This window comes from Parasteatoda tepidariorum, chromosome 6 (assembly GCF_043381705.1).
Source record: "Parasteatoda tepidariorum isolate YZ-2023 chromosome 6, CAS_Ptep_4.0, whole genome shotgun sequence".
Lineage (NCBI taxonomy): Eukaryota > Metazoa > Arthropoda > Arachnida > Araneae > Theridiidae > Parasteatoda > Parasteatoda tepidariorum.
This window is the reverse complement of record NC_092209.1, coordinates 6,069,851-6,087,345: the sequence shown is the minus strand read 5'-3', so window position 1 is coordinate 6,087,345 and position 17,495 is coordinate 6,069,851. Positions and strand designations below refer to the sequence as shown.

The 17,495-nt window shown below is 33.2% G+C and overlaps 2 protein-coding genes across 12 annotated transcripts in view; one reads left to right on the top strand and one right to left on the bottom strand.

Moving 5' to 3' along the window:
* The window catches only part of LOC107439260 (coiled-coil domain-containing protein 92), an 879,443-nt gene that overhangs the window by 485,696 nt on the left and 376,252 nt on the right, over positions 1–17,495 (top strand). The window lies entirely within an intron of this gene.
* Positions 1–17,495, bottom strand: part of LOC107445416 (Glucose transporter 1) — a 306,620-nt gene that overhangs the window by 104,057 nt on the left and 185,068 nt on the right. For 4 of the 7 annotated variants that reach the window (XM_043050490.2, XM_043050485.2, XM_043050487.2 and 1 more), the window contains one exon: positions 465–539. In XM_043050490.2, the coding sequence (XP_042906424.2) occupies positions 465–506 (42 nt within the window). In that variant the 5' untranslated portion in view covers positions 507–539. Of the gene's footprint in view, positions 1–464; positions 540–8,323; positions 8,449–12,512; positions 12,691–12,742; positions 12,884–17,495 lie in introns of those variants that run through there. The other 3 variants (XM_043050488.2, XM_071181950.1, XM_043050489.2) reach the window with 3 other exon arrangements.

Below are 17,495 nucleotides of genomic sequence, written 5' to 3'. Positions count from 1 at the left end.
GAAAAGAATGAAAATAGGTAGTTTGCTTCCAGTTCTAGCAAAAAGTCCTCCACGAAGTCAAATTTCTTCCAATACTTGATACCCTTGTCTTCTGGATTGCATTTGAAATTACAAGACTACAGAGTTGGAACATTAGTAGTCGCAAACCCAAAAAATTTGGGTGGCTGTTCAATGATTGCTGTAAAATAAAATGAAATCTTGCCAAGGACACTAGTATTGATCTGAAATCCTGAATTATATTTAATCTTGTGAATAGTCCTCATGAATATTGCATCAAATTCCAAATTTCGGCCAATTTGTACCACGTCTTCATTTGGAGCCTACATTTCAGTTCAAGCAACCAATCCTTTATTAATTTACTACATTTTGCTTACAGTTAACGTAGATACGTTACAAAATGAAAAGACCAGGCGTAAGACATTTCTGTGACTTAATGCTAATCTATTAAAAAAGAAAAATCTTACCTCGGGACAGTTGCCGCAACACGACGAACTGCCGGGGAACATGCTTCCGCCCTCTTCTAACACTGGGCTCTCCACCTGTAACACAATAAATCGAACATTAAATTCCAAGATACAAATAAATAAAACAATAGATAATACAACAAACAAGTACAATCAGCTGAACTGAGCCCCTGGTTGCTCAGGGAATAGATGGCTGCTCAATACGAATTCCGCACGTTGCTTGCACTGACCACAGTGATATCTTGAGTGGTAGGCGAATTATGGGTTAGAGTACCGCAAATGCGGGTTAGTTCCATCAAAAAGACCACCACGATAGCAAATTTCTCTCACCACTTGATTCAGGAGTTCCCTCGTCCTCTAGACTAGGGTTCAAAATTACAAGGCTACGGAGTTGAACATCGACAGTCATTAACTTAGAATCGGGCCGACTTCTCAACGCTAGTTATAAAATAAAATATTAACCGAGCTATGGAGGCTCAGGGGATAGAGTACTCACTTCCCGATTAGGTATCCTAGGTTCGATTACCAGAGATTCTAATTCTGAATTCGGTTCAATCCTGGCATAGTAAATATTCTAAATTGGTCGTGATAGTCTCTCTATGCGGGTTAGTTACATTAGAAATTTCTTCAGAAAGAATCATGTATATTCCTGCGTAATCAAGTATACTGGATCAAGTATTTGCTCCAATACTAGATCCAGGAGTTCCCTTGACTTCTGGAATGGGTTTAAAATCACAAGCCCGAAGAGTTGAACATTGATAGTCATAAATCTTAAAATGGGTCGACTATTCAAAGCCAGTTATAAAATGCTATCAGCTCACTTGTGACAGACTTGCTAGTTTCTGTTACAAGCTATGTTCTACTGCTCTCCAAGTCAGACAAATTGCTAACAAAAAAACATTCTCATAATGAAGTGTTAATAAATGGGTAAACATGGAACTCCAGTACCCAATTCGTAAATCAGCTTCAAGTGCTCGTAAAACAGGTTTTGAGATTTATAATTAGAAATGTGTAATAGACAACTGCTTATCAAGAGTTATAATTATAAATTTTGTCAAACCACACATTAAGAAATAAATTCTCGAATCAAAACTATCTTCGACATATCTCCACAAGAGTAAAAAAAAAACCATCAAATAGAATGAATTAAAAAAAGAACACCATTGATTAATATATCCATTCGCATATTAAACTTTCAAGTCAATCAATACTACGTCACAATAAATTAAACCATTAAATAAACCGACACCATTCATTTCATCTCTCTGAGCAACAATAGCCTGCGAGAGAAAATTGATTCTAAATTGTTCCACAAACGGACATTGACAGACCGTTCCAATGGATTTGCAAACCATTCAAACAAATCACCCCCATCAGACAATTGAAATGAGACTTGGCATTAAGTTCCCATTAACATGCATATGGGTCACTCCATATAAAAATCTCCCATTGATCTCTCTCTAGTAACATGGCTCATACATCTGATAAAATACCCCAGTGGAAAAAGGGGGGTAAAGATTGAATGTAACCCCCCCTCTCAATCTGTCTCACCTCCATGGCGATTGATGAATAATCGTCCCCATCCAAAGTAATTTATATTTTCCATTTAGAAAAGGTTGTCCGCCATCTTGAGAAGTAATTAATCAATGACCGGTGACTGTCCCTCATTAAGTAAATGAGATTCCACCAAAAATGGTAACTTCTTGAGACAGGTTTACTTAAAAGGGATTATCCACCCGGACTTGTTATGAACCGGTATGAGTGATGGGCATGTTTAATGGAACTTGGTTAGCATCTATTGACCCGGGCTTTATCTGCAGTTAAGCATAAAATGGATTTTCAATAATTATGTAAGGGTATCTGGTAAACAAAACGGAAAATTTCCTGTTTAAGACAGATTACAAAAATGAACAAGTAAACATTTTTCTTCTGGTAGATTCACTGTAATTTCAAAATGATTGCAGGTGTTGATAACTTTGCTGCGAACTTTGAAGAAAAGATTTTAATACTTTTGCAGAAAGAGGAGCAGTTGTCCTCCTTCTAAAAGGTTAAAATAAACACATTGCTTTGACAACAGATCTAAATATTTGTTTTATTAATATATTATGGTAGGTAAAACTATCATTTTCCTCAAAATAAATACTGATAATGTACCCTAATGTTGTCAATTTTTAATCCTTTAAAAAAAAACGTGCTCTCAAAAACTGACTAGGCATAGATTGGTTAAGGCCTAAATATTTCATCTAACTTCAAAATATGTCCGCAAAATTTTCAGATTTCTTTTTTACACTTCTTGCGTCTTTTCAATTCACTAATGACAGAAAATTGTAGTTCAGCAACCTATTCAATAAGGCTGTCTTATTGTTCCTATGATAAGAACGACAGGAAAGAAAATGTTAGAGTAGAAGACCACTGAATCGTTCTGTAGACGTTAAACCCTACTTTGATAAAACACATTTTTAAGAGTAGCACTTTTATATCGAACAGATTTTTATTTTAAAACAGTCGTTAAACAGCCGACCCTATTTTTGGGTTTACGACTACCAATGTTCAACTCTGTAGTCTAGCAATTTTTAACCCAGTACAGAAGATAAGGGAACTCCTGGATCAAGAGTTGGGAGAAATTTGATTTTGAGGAGGACTTTTTGATAGAACTAGCCAGCATTTGCTTTACATCGAGAGGAAAACCACGAGAACCTTCCACGGTTAGCCTAACGGCAAGGGGACTCTCACCCATGATCCGTCTACCACTGAGGATATTTTACGTCAGCAATGTGGGCGGGGCAAGCCGGATGCGGAATTAGTATCTACCAATCTACGCTGGGATTCGAACCAGGTACAGTTCCTTGAAAGGCAAACGCTCTATACACTGAGTCATTACGGCTAGAAGATATTTTTAGTATTGTTTCCAGATAAGTACTTACGTTTACAGTATTTTTCATTGGAAATCAGCAGTGTGTTAGTAAAGTATTCCCATTGCGACCAGCTGTGAGGCAGTGTGTGGGTGTGTGGGGGGGGGTCCACAATGAGTCTCACATTGGTTTGGTCATCATCAGTATAAAATTGATATAAATCATAAAGGTATTGTTTTCTTATAAATATTTTTGTTTTCCTAATTTAAAGGGTAAAATGACCTGTACTGTTATTATGAAGTTTTTGATTTTGTTTGATTTCTAAATTAAGAGTTTTGGAGGATTGTTTTTTTATTATTTATTATTATTAGAATAATTTAATTCTACGCTGCATTTTAAGATAAAGTTATTTATATCGGTGTCTGGTCTTATTAACCGTTTTACAATTATTATTTTTTTTTGGTGCAAATAACATTAATATACTACACTAAGAACCATGGTTGAAGAGAGTCATTAAATGATTTAGAACTTAACTTTCAGCATCAGGCACGAAGTGATGAATGAAAAAATTGTATTTAAAACACGTCCTTCCGTTTTGGTAAGCAAATATATATTACAGATGTGAACACTCCAAATTTATTAGAACAATATATTTCTCATTTTAAATGCTATTTCAAAAAATGATTACTTAAAAAAGTGATTTATGTTCACTTTTAGTATCAAAAGGGAAATATTTGGACTTGGGAAGTGGAGGCACAAGTTTTCTTTTTAGTACTAATATTTTTAGTTGAATAATTTAAACTGTTTTATGACAAGAAACAGAAATTATCGCGAATCAATCAGGGGGCTTAGCCTACTAGTAACAAAATATTTCTTCCCTCTGTCAAAATTTGTCACATGACTAAACCATATTGGATTTCAATTTATTCTGAAGAATTAACCTTCACCTACCATGGGGTAGTGGAAACAACGTTTTTCTGAAGAAAGTTAGGATTTCGTATCTCGTATAAAATGTGTTACATAAAACGCAAATAGTATTATCAGGTAAACACTGTATTGGTAAACAAGAAACTAATAAAATTAAATCATAAAGTTGTGGTTTCAAATTTAGGACCACGTGAAATGACACCAAAATATTAGTTCACGTTGTCAAAATGCGTCACATAACTAATCATATTTGATTTTAATTTATCTTAAGGCATTAACTTTCACCTGTACTACAAGGCGAAAAGTATCAAAGATTTAATCAAACAATTCTCACCAAGTAGAGTCATAACTCGAGGCGATGACATCGAATTAATATAGCCCACGAGATATAAAATTTGATTAAATTTTCGGAAAGGATTAAGTTATAGATGGTTAAGTTTCAGGAGGTTCTATTTTGGGAAAATGCAAATCGAACTTCCGTCACTTCAATAAGCGGCTTAAGGGTGATACGCAATTTGTTATCGCGGTTTTGATAATGGCGGGCCGATCTTAAAATAGAAATTGTTAAAAATTTGAATTTTTTTAAAAAAATGAAGGTTTTAGACCATTTGTATCAACTTCTTCAAAACTATTTTGCCTAGATTAAAAAAATAAAAATAAATAAAAAATAAAAAAACACTTGATTGCCAAAAATTCAAAGATTTAATTTTATGGTAATTTGAAAAAACTGTGGTTTTTTATTCAAATTTTGTGCTGAAAATTCAAAAGTGCTATGTGAACAAATACTTCATTTTAAATTTATATTAAATCAAGAGAAAATATACACTTAAAGTAGTGTTGTTAAATACAAACCCAAATAAATGGGAATATTTAGCACCACAAAGCTTACGCTCATTGACACCTTTCGTGAACTATTTTAGCGTCTGAAAACTCCAATTTTGGAATCAGATTTCCATGTTGAGACTGGATTTTTAGTAAAGCGCAAAAGGATAAGAGTCTTTTTTGTTGCGGTCCAGAAAACCTCGATGATTCTATAAATATAATATTCCATTAAAAGATTATGTATATGTCAGGATCCTGATTCCTCTCCCACGCATTTGATTGACCCCTTACCTGAGGGTCAGAGGGTAAGGGACATGGGAAGTGTCATTCCCCTACATTGGGGGTGGAGCGAAGGACTTTTTCTTCTGAGAAAGAATATGTTTAGATCAGTATTAGTTTGAACGTAGAAGAGTTGAGTATTAGCAGAACTAGGAGAGCGAAGATATGAACTGGAAGGGAGCAGGAGAGCTCCGGACTTTGAATGCCATGTAGATTATGTATATACTCATATTTTATTTTTTACTCATAATTAATCCAGAGATGATGAAATAAATGCTTATACCTGAAATAATCCATTGTCATCCTTATTGAGGATTTCATTAACACGAACCGAAAGAGAAATGTCTCACAGTATATTTTTAGTTTTGTAAAAAAGATTACAAATAAACTATAAAAATGATTGAAGTATATTAATTTTATAGTATTTAATTTCTACCCGCTTCTGTTCTGTCGATTAAGCCCATTTCGAATTTATCCTAATTTCTCTCGGCAATATGCGTGTGTTTTGAAGCAAAATTAAAGTCCACGGTTCGGAGTTTCACAAATTATGTGTAGATCATAATGGATCTAATTAGTTCAAGTTAATTATTAATTAAATTACAGAATTGGACACAAAGACATACATTCTCTGAATAAACGTTTTTTTTTCTTTCAATTACGGATTTGAATTTTTGACAATCGAAATATGGAGGGTAGCAGCAATCTGGGCAATATGGACTCGATAGTTCAGTTAGGAAGGAGGTCGATAGTTTGGGTCTCTTAATGTTAATTTAGGATTTCGTAGATTTTGTTATATTAAGGTATACAATGAAATAAAAAATATTTAAAATCAGCGGATTAAATATTTTTTATANTCTGTAGATCATAATGGATCTAATTAGTTCAATTTAATTATTAATTAAATTACAGAATTGGACACAAAGACATACATTCTCTGAATAAACGTTTTTTTATTACGGATTTGAATTTTTGACAATCGAAATATGGAGGGTAGTAGCAATCTGGGCAATATGGACTCGATAGTTTAGTTAGGTATAGCTCGTTCACCAGGATTTGGCACTTGGCTCCGCCTTCATCACGTGGTATGCGACGATACTATTTCGCTATTTTTGGGAGAAGGTTGTGAGCAATCCTGAACAATCTTGCTATTTGGCGATCTTTTAGCAAAAATATTTTTTTCGCAAGCTTTATGTGCATTTTTTTGACAATAAATATTTCATAAATTTGATGATATTTTGCACCATTTTTTATGATATTTCTTTCTTTTGAGTGAATACTTTGTCCTTTATGAGTCATTTCGCTGGGAGTACAGCGGTTTTTAAATTTAAACTATATTTAATTAGCTAGTGTAACAAAATGTATAATAGTAGATGATAAAGCAAAGTAAGTGACTGAAAAAGAATTCACTTTTCGTGTTTGGCGCAAATTAAGGGTTGTCTCAATTTCAACAACGGAGATGTTTCTCTTCTAACTCCCGCGCTGAAATGAACTCTGCGTCCCAGGAGGTGGAGCCAAGTCTCAACTTCTGGTGAACGAACTATATGAGGTCGATTGTTTGGGTCTCTTAATGTCAATTTAGGATTTCGTAGATTTTGTTATATCTTCAGAACTTAAATAAAGCCGAAAATTTGCTCATAGTCATAGAAGTCATTCATCCGAAGATAATTTCAAGTAAAAATATTTTAATAGTATATTATTTTATTTAATAACGTTCCATAAAATATTGCATTTTAAGGTATACAATGAAATAAAAAATATTTAAAATCAGCGGATTAAATATTTTTTATACTATTTGTTTGATATTTTTTTTAATCTTTTCTTCCAAATAAGTACACAGCTTATCAATATTCAATATTGTTGTTAACATCTTAAAAGTCATTAAAGAACGTAGTTAAAATTTAAAAATAAAATTTGAAGGGATAAAATAAGTGACCTGTGGCAACTGTCCTGAGGTAAGATTTTTTTTTAATACATTAGCATTAAGGCAGAGAAATGTCTTAAATCTGTAAGGGATAAACTAATCGAACTTTCTGTTCTTTGTTTTTTTAAACCGAAACATATTACTAGTTTTTTTAATTTGGTAAATTAGGCAACTTAATTCACATATTTTATTGCATATTTTTCAAGACGAAAGTTATTAGTGACCTAAGCTTACTTTGTAAACTTTTATTCTCTCTCTCTAAAAATAATAAATAAATAATATAATAAAGAGTAAAAAACTGGTGAGGTGCAGTTAGTCAAATAAATCATCTTGCTCGTGCTCGTAAAATAGGAGATGATATACATTTTTGTCACGATTTCAACTGTAAGAGTTGATAAAAATGAAAATCCCTCACCCATCATTAACCACTCAGTTGACGAGAGCCCCCATTTTGCATGAGAGAGAGGGCGTCCCACTTGGGGAGGTAGAATGCTTTCAATTACAGTATTTTACATACTTACAATTCCATTTTCTTAATTGACCGAATCACTATTTTTAAGCGAATTGGAATGATAATTTCCAGCTGAAGCACACCCTAATGATTTCAAGTGGGAGTTTCAATTGTTCCGAATGACTGTATTTAAAAAGGGTTCATCGTTTATAAGTATTAAAGACTTAAAGCTTTTATGGGACTCACATTGAAAAAGAATATTTTGACGAAATAATCTTGAAGGAGTGTGAATCAAGCTTCATACGTATTTCTAAAACATTTTTTTTGAGACGGCCTGAAAAAGGATGTTCCAAAATATACATTTTTCAATTAATCATCTATTTTGGGGGGAAAATCTTATTAAAAATATTAGATACACTAATAGAAGTTATTTAACTTTGATACATATTACAGAGTCTGTTTTTAGCCATAATACTTAAATTTTTCACATATATTTTTAGAGTGTGTAACCAGTGTAACTTATAATGCACATAAAAGTTATTTTTACATTACAATTTAGAGCAAAAACAATTATTTCGGAATGAATAGGTTACTGTGAATGACTTACCGTTTGCTGTTATGGAAACAAGAAATAGCGCATTTCAAAGAAGGAACCTTCTCTCTATCCAGATTCCCTCCTACCCCGATTTCTATTGTCGACTCGAGTCAAAACCGGTTTTATACATTGACTAAACACCCCCTACTTGAAATAGTAAACCTCTTAACTCTAGTCACCGCAACTATTCCAGATCTTGGCAAACAAAATATATAATCAATTCTGGTGGTCAGACGAATGGCGATCCGAGTTTAGGTGAGACTGTGTCTTTCCTTATTATGGATTAGGCCCGTTAGCTGAGGTGACCACTAAAACAAGCCAACATGCTCTTTACAACTTTCTGGTGCTGCTTAGTAATCAGTATTTTCATGATGAGTAATGTCCCTACTTTTCATAACGATAACAGGTGTCATAATACAGGAACTCGTTTTTAACACTCACATATTTGCCCATAACACTCGATCGCGATTGGCCTGAAAATTCACATTAAAAACATGCTTTTTTTAACAGTTGATTGCATATTTGCTAAATATTATATCTCGCTTTTCGTGGCAAATGTCGACAGTCACCTTAAATTGCATGCGACTGTGACTTTTGTTAAAAGTTGAAAAAAAAAATGTTTTTATTAACATTCTTTCTAACCTACACTGGTGAATTCTCACCTTCAGCTACAAGTGATTAAAAGCTGATTGCCATATTTGTTAAATATTATTCTTAAAAAATATTTTGCATTTTTTTAAAAAGCAATTTTCTGAATGCTGACATTCGCTGAAGAAAGCCGGAAAAAAAGCAATTCGAGCTTATATTCAAAACTAACGTAAGCATAAATATTTTACAAGAAAAGAAATATTTCCTTCTGACTTTCTGTTTAAGACTATTAGAGGGCCGTTAAAAACATCAATAAGAATGTTTTAAGCAATTTTAGACTCATCATTGTCTGCAAAATTAGCAAATCACAATTAAACTTCCACGATTACGTAATGCAACCACAAATATCATGTTTTAACATTGACTCAGGGCACTTGAGCAATCTAATTTTAAGATTAAATTTGAATGAAGGAAGTAAATATGCGTAAACAAAATTTTCGCTTAAATTTATTTTATAAAATTATGAGTAAAATATTCTTTAGAAATCTCTTCTGCTTTTGCTTCTGTGGTCAAGGACATTCATTCAACTCTTCACATCTAAAACTCTTCAAGGTTTTTTTTCCCCCTCTTTCTTTCCGCGAATTTAACTTTGAGTTAAAATTTAAATTTTTTTTTCTAGTGTAATTTTTTTTTCGTTTAAAGAAATATTAAAAAATAAGGGAGTCTTCATATCTTTCGTAAGCATTCCTCACACTCCTCCCCCATTAGGTGCTTACGTAATATTCGAACCTTGGCGAACTTTGGCCAAGATTCGAACAATCCTCTTATTTGTGAAGTGAATTTCAAACCTTCATTTCGTCAAGGCTTATTAAAGGTTAAATTCAAATCAAAACACTATCGTGAAGATTAATTCCAATTTCACAGAAAAAATGTTTTCCAAGAAAAGTATTTCTCAATAGTCTTTAAAAAGTAAATCTAACAAATACTCCGCGTGTCTATAATGAGTGACTCTTTTAACATTCTTTTAATCATCTAAAAATCCTTGATTTCACGGTTCGTTAGTCACCGCTAAGTGAGATAAGGCCGATAAACCACATAAACTTCTTCTCAAAACCATTTATGAAATATAACCAGTGTGATTTTTCCTTGCGGCGGTATTATTGATCTCTAACGTTCTTCACACATCATAAATCACAGAACATTGTCGCGTACGGTTGTCAAAATCGAATAACTCCCGGCGTTAACAGCGCGGTAAATCTTCCAACGCAAGAATTGAAAACAACTCTTTCCGATTACTTGTGATGAATGGGGGGGAACAGGGAACGGAAAATAGAACCCACAACGATTTTGATAAAAATTGGATTTTGCCAGAAAATAGTTCCATGTTTTTTTTATTTATTTATTATTTTTTGTAAGAAAAACAATAACTTAAGATTAATTTATGAATTACAAAAATCGATAAAATAAGTGGACTATATACGTAAAGTTGTTAAACACTGGTTGAACGTTTATTAATATCAGAGATAAACAACTTTCATGTTGAATGTATAATAAAAGAAATGCCCCAGAGAATGTAAATTAAGTTGAATTGATAAAAACTATTTATAATGTGAGGGTGACATTTCTGCACCAGAACATGTAAATTAAGTTGAATTGATAAAAATAATTTATGTTTTGAAATGTCAGCACTAGGACATGTAAAATTAAGATAAATCCACAGAAGTTCTTACTACACTATGAAAATCTAGTGTCTTCATGATACACAGAAGATGAGAAGCCGTCTATTTTGCGATTTACTATTTGTGAAGATGTAACAGTAACGATAATCAAAGGTTTCCACTTGATTCCTTTTCTTTTCAGATTTTGAAAGTTTAATCAAGTCATAAGGTATTCTAAAGTATTCTTTCAAGTAAGTAAAGGTATTCTTTCCATGTAAAATTTTTTTTAAAATCTTTAATTTAAAGATTTTAATTTTAATATTGGTAAAATTTAACAATAAACCCTTCTTTTTGCAGCATTTTTTTCATGTTCTTGTAGAAAACAGGGAAAATGACTTAAAAATGAGATTTTCCAATAAAAAACTTCGACAAAAATGGTAGGAAAATGGAAGATTTCGAGTGCAGCATAATCTCCAAATTATAATGCCAAATCCAAAGGGCACCTTATTCTACACTAACCTCCAAATTTAAGGCTTAAAACGTAAGACAAATTACATTAACCCGTTTATAATAAACAGCAAGTTAAAAATACTTTTATTATATGCTTCTAAATTACTCTTAGGCAAGAAACATTAAAAGAGCTTTTATAACAACTAAAAGTTTGTTACGGAAGAACAGGGTCGATACCACGAGCCCTCAGTTCTTTCGCAGGCTAATCAAATGGTCACCCACTCGCCCACTGTCAGTGATGCTTGACTTTGCTGATCTACTGGGAACTGTGTCTTACGATTAGTCCACGGTGAGACGCATCCTTGAGAAATCCATATATTGGCAGTATTACAAGAAAAAATTTATAAGATATGCTTTGAAATTTATCACAAATTTTAAAACCCTTACAGAGCGCTAAAAAGTACTTTTCTAAAATCACAACTATTGCTTACATGCAATTTTTTAGAGTATGCAGGATATTCAATACAACTTTGAAAAGTTAAAAAAAGAAGAAAAAACTTAAGCAAATAGATTACATAGATTCCCCCCTCCCCCCAAAAAAAGAACAGCTCAAAACAAGGATTTTTTTTTCTACTACACTGTAAATCAAATAAAATTTCAGAAAGCTCTAATGAAATTGAAAGATTCATTATCTATAGAACTGTCAGAAAACAGGGAATTATTTCGAACATACAGTATATTAAATTAAAAAAAGAAAAAAGAAACTTATACTTGAAACGTATCAAATTTTAAAACAAAGCACTTATGAAACATAGTCTTTTTCTTCTCTTAAAATATAGCCATTGCTTACATGGAATTGTTTCGAGTATACGTGATATCAAATACAGCTTTGTAAAGCTTCAAAAAAGGCACGCAATTAATTAAATCCCCCCCACAAAAAAAAGAACTGCTCAAAATAAAGATTTTTTTCGGCAAATCAAATACAATTTCAGAAAGCTTTAATGAAATTCTAAAATTCATTTATCTATAGAACTGTTACAAAACAGGGAGTTATTTCGAACATACAGCATATCAAATTTAAAAAAAAGTAGCTTAAAATTTTTTTTTATGTCTATAGAAGTTACAAAGAATTATTTCGAGCATACAGTTTTTAATATCTACCTTTAAAAAGCTGTACGAAACATAAATCATGAATCTACAGAACTGCGGCAAACGGTCAGGGAATTATTTTGAGTATACAGCGTAACGGAACATTAATCACTTCAGATATCTATAGAAATACTACTCACAGGGAATTATTTAGAGTATACATTTTGTAAATTATACAAAAAGCTCCGATGTATGATAATAAATTTGCACATTTTTCTTAACATAATAATAAATTAACAAATAAAACTGCACATTGGGAATTATTTCGATCCTACATAATCTAAAATACAGCTTTGAAAATCTTTTATAAATATAAATAATTCATACATTTTTCTGAAGAATAAAATAACTCTTACAAAAACGCTACTACTTAGAGCGCATTTTTTCGCACACTAAATAACATTTCAGACAACAAACATTCAACAATGAAAACATTCGTATTATTTGAATAGCATTTGTCCTTGCGTTCGTGTTGAAAATAATACTCCAAACGATATTTCAAGGACACTTAAGTTATGCTCTCTGTTCTACAATACTCAGTTTTGTAAACGAAAATAGGAAAGAATTCGAGATATTTTTAACTTACGTATTCAAATGAATAATCCCAGTAAAAATATCAGACACAGTATGTGGAAACACGTGGAGAGGCCATTGTAAGTTCTATTATATATTAAAAACTGTGTTGTGTAAGACAGGTATAAAATTAGGAGGAGAAACAAGAAATTCAAGATGGTAATAGTACGTAGAGGCGAAAAAGAGGAAGTACGCAATGCGGACTCACCGCACATTTAAAACAGGTGGATTCTTTTCGCTTCGTTGAAATTTCATGTTTCTTCCTTTTCAAAGGGTTATTCTATAAATGATGAAATTTTTTCTTTTTTTCTTTAAGTATTTTTGGCCTTTGACTCATCTCACCTCCGAGCTTTCGTTAAGTTAGGATTGTAAGCTAGAACTATCATTTTAAAAATGGGTAGCAAAATTATATTATATATGTTACTATGTTAATTATATTATGACCGAAGTGCGGGTGGGTGACCACTTGGATCAGCCTGCGTAGGGACCGAGGGTGTGCGGTATGGGTCCTCGTTAAACTGTTCTACCGTAAAGTGCTCGACTTCGCGTGCAGGTCGTCGGGCTACCGAAGCGGGGGTGCCATCCCCTCCGCAGAGGATCAAAATTGTGATGGCATGCCTTCGGATCATCCTCAGGGATGTTTCCCAGACCGTCGCCAATAGCCCATTGTGCAGCTCTAGTGCGACGTAAATGAACAACAACAACAATGACCGAAACCGAGAGAATGTCGACTTTCACCAGTGAATGGCAGCAATCACATAGTCGCTTTGCTGAATGTCCGAAATATTTGTTTAATCCGATTTGATACTAATTCATTCCTTGATATTGCTATATTTATGCGATATTTTAATATCTGCTGAGGATAGATTAGGAGAAACATCAGTGTTCAGAGTACCGGTTAAACACATACTGAGCAGTGGCACTTGACCTTGAAAAAACATTGATGTAGGGCATACCGGGCAAATATATACCACCCATTTCGGTCCTTGTCAGTAACACAGATAAAAACCCAAATATAAAAACCTATAACCGGTATATTTCATGCATTGAAACATTTTAACTGAATTTTTTTCTTTTTATTTCTTTCCACGAAGTTCTTTATTGATTTATTTAATAATAAGTTACTTATTTTTAATACATTCAGGTAATCAACCACTAGGTCTCAAAAGAATAAAATTAAGGAATTTCTTGAAGTTGTTAAAGGAGTAAAATTTATTTAATAACGGTAATTTTTCGTTTACGTTTCTGCCCCGCGGTGTATCGCAAAGAAACGGTCCACAGCAAAAAATAGAAGTCAAGCATCACTGGCTGCGGTCAGTAAGTGAGTGGTTGACCACTTTGATCAGCCTACATATGGACCGAGGGTGCGTCGTATGGATCCTCGTTAAACTGTTCCATCTTAAAATTCTCGACTTCGCGTGCGTGTCGTCGGGCTATAAAAGACGCAGAGATGTTTCCCTGGCCGTCTTCAATATTTATTATGCTGCTCTCGTGTGACGTAAATAAAGTACCTACCAACATACCTATTTCGTTTAGGTTTTCAAGATAAATTTAAACAAAAGAATCTCGGTGAAAACAATTCTAGAGCTAAATAAATAAAATAAAATAACGGATTTACAATTTAGCAAATAAACAGAAAAATCATTCCCAAGTTATAAATTTTTATTGTTCATACTTATGTTTTACATTTGCCGAAGATTTAAAGCTAAAACAGATGAATAAAGGGGGAAATTCCGACAGCTTATATATCGAAATTGTCAGTTTATTTCATAAATTACTTTTGAATAGGGTTGAAAACGTGTAAGAATAGGTGTTTTCCACGAACCAAAATTTTATTAAGAGACCCTAGTTGAAATCGCGACCATTAATTTTAGAAACGTTACTTGCTAAGACTTAAATCCAAATATCTTAGGTCTAAAATCTTAGAAGTTTAGATTAATTGGGGTGGTGAAACTTAACACAATTAGCCCCACGGAGAGGAAACTCTAACGCAGAACATGCAATTTCAGTTTTAAAGGCACTAACCAGACATAAATGTTTAACTAATTTGCACGAAAAATGTGAACATTTTTTAAAATGTTAACTGGTGTAAAGACAGGCTATAAAAAAAAAATATGGAAACTGAAAAAAAAAAGAAACATATTTATTGAAAAAAATAATACCGTTAGTTTTAAAACTAATGCAGCAAAGGTTTAATCTTGTTAGGAGAAAGTAATAATGGTTTGCCGAAGTTGCTCTCCGATTTACAGCGCGCAAACGGAGATTTTTAACTATGGGAAAAATTTGGTTGTTAAATTTGAAACACATTTTATAAGACAAAACTTACTCGCTAGGCCTAAATATTCTGCAGCCAACTGCTAGATGACGAATGGAAATTTCGAGCTCTGAACTAACCCATTATTTGTTTATCAAGTGAGTGAATATTCAATCCTGTTGTTGTTGAGATTTTAGGAGATTTCCGTAAGATGATCTATGCTAAAATAATCGCTGTTGTTGTTGTAGTAGTTAATTTACGTCGCACTAGAGCTGCACAATGGGCTATTGGCGACGGTTTGGGAAACACCCCATAGGATGATCCGAAGACATGCCATCACAATTCCAAAATAATCGCTAAATAATCGCTAAATCATGGCGACTTCCGGGCAACAGCCTGTGAGAAAAACACCACCGAAAAGGTCGAATTCGAAAGTCGTAGTAGTTAGAATTGTAGCCACCCCGGGCAAATTTCTTTATGTTTACTTATTTCTATTTTTTAGTTTAAAATCCGTTTGGTGCTTTGGCGATAGTATTTTACGCCACTGATCACCCCATACGAAAATTTGGCGCTTTGCTCTAACCCAGGGGTCCCCAACCTTTTGGTACCTAAGAGCAAATACTAGAATATCGGTCGAATGGCGGGCACCATTTATTTTTTCAAGATAAATTTATAGTTGATAGACGTAAGTAATAATACGCACTACATATAATGCACAAAAATTAAATTTAACATATGAATATAATTAGTGTTGATATTCTTGAGTGAAATAAATGATTACTAAGTTGCTTTCAAAACATACGAAGTATAAAAATTATTTATAAAATGCAGTCAGTGTGATCTTTGGCATTGCATTTCGCTGGCCACCACTTCATAATTGGGAGAAAATGATGAAATTCCTGCTCGCAAGCAATTGTCAAGATGTTCATCTGTAAGTAGGGATCTATATTTTGATTTTATGATATTCATTGTCAAAAACAATGATTCGCACAAGTATGTGGAACCAAGAAACGACTTATGTCCTTCTCGTTTTAAGGAAGGAATTTATTCCTTCAACTATATTCCAGAATTTCTCATCTGACATAATAGTTTTGAGGATAATGTCATTCTGATGATCCACAATTTCTATCTCCACTTCTTCTCGCCTTACTTGAAGAAATTCTGAAATGTATGTTGCTATTATGGTTACGTTTATTTGGTTGGTAAAAGAATTAACAAAAAAGGTTATCAACGGCTCGATGATAATTAATTTTGAGAGCGCTTTTCAAATTGATCTTTAAGCAATTGGAGGTTGATGACAAAAGTCGATAAGTTAATTTCACTGTCACCTATGATTTTTTTCAAGTTTGGAAAATGCACAAGAGACTTCATTTTCGAATGTGATATCCACAAAACTAGCTTAACTCTGAATGAGTTTATGGCCTCTATCATTTTTGCTATATGTTTGTCCTTTCTCTGCTGCTCCAAGTTTAAATTATTTAGTTTTTCCATTATGTCCGTTATGAAAGACAAATCTGCTGGCCAAAGAGGACCTCTTAGTTCTAAAAATGTTTGATTTTTGGCTGCAAGATAATTTTTTATTTCTTCAATAAAATGTAGAAATCTATCAAGTACTTTGCCATTACTGAGCCAGAGTACTTCAGTAAGTATTTGCATAGCATAACATTTGCATGGAATTTAATGGGAAAATGGAAAACTGAAATATTTTATCGTTGGGCACAAGCAGCCGGCCTCACATCGACTGATCGACGGGCGCCATGGTGCCCGCGGGCATAGGGTTAGGGACCCCTACTCTAACCCATGATCTGTCTACCAAGAGTGAATGGGTCATGTTTACGTCCGGCCAATTGTCGGTGCGATGTCAGGAAATTTCTGTAAGGTAATTTATGCCAAAATAATCGCCAAGTCATGTCGACTATGGAGCAGTGACCTGTGAGAAACTAAGAAAAAAAGAAGAAAAAATCACAAAAGGGGAGACTAACTTTAAGGTTACAACTTGTACCCATCCGGCAAACCTGTAATGCAAGATTTTTTTTTTTTTTAATTTTAAAGTTTAAAATCCATTTAGCGCCTTGGCGATTGCAGTCGAAGCGACAGATTATGATACGAAAATTGTGCGCCCTGATCTAACCCATGATCTGCGTACCATGAGTATTGGGGTTATTTTTACGTCAGTACAGTCTTTAAGATTTTAGAAGCAGTATATAAATCCATAAGCTATCTCAGAGAGTGGAACATGAAATTGCATAAGGTGCTCCATGACCTGAGCCATCCCGGAATAGATAATTTGATTAATCGTAACTATTTTTCTATAATTTCCATTTGATATTGAACCTTAAAAACGTGATTCAACAAATTTTAAGTTTTTACCTTCAAGCCATGCTGTTATATTTTAGCTTAGAGAATATTATATACTTAATATGAAATAAATAAATTAATAAAATGAATATTTGTGACGCGTTTCCTAGAAATAAATAAAATGAGTTCGAAAATTATTCTGTTCGTACGAATA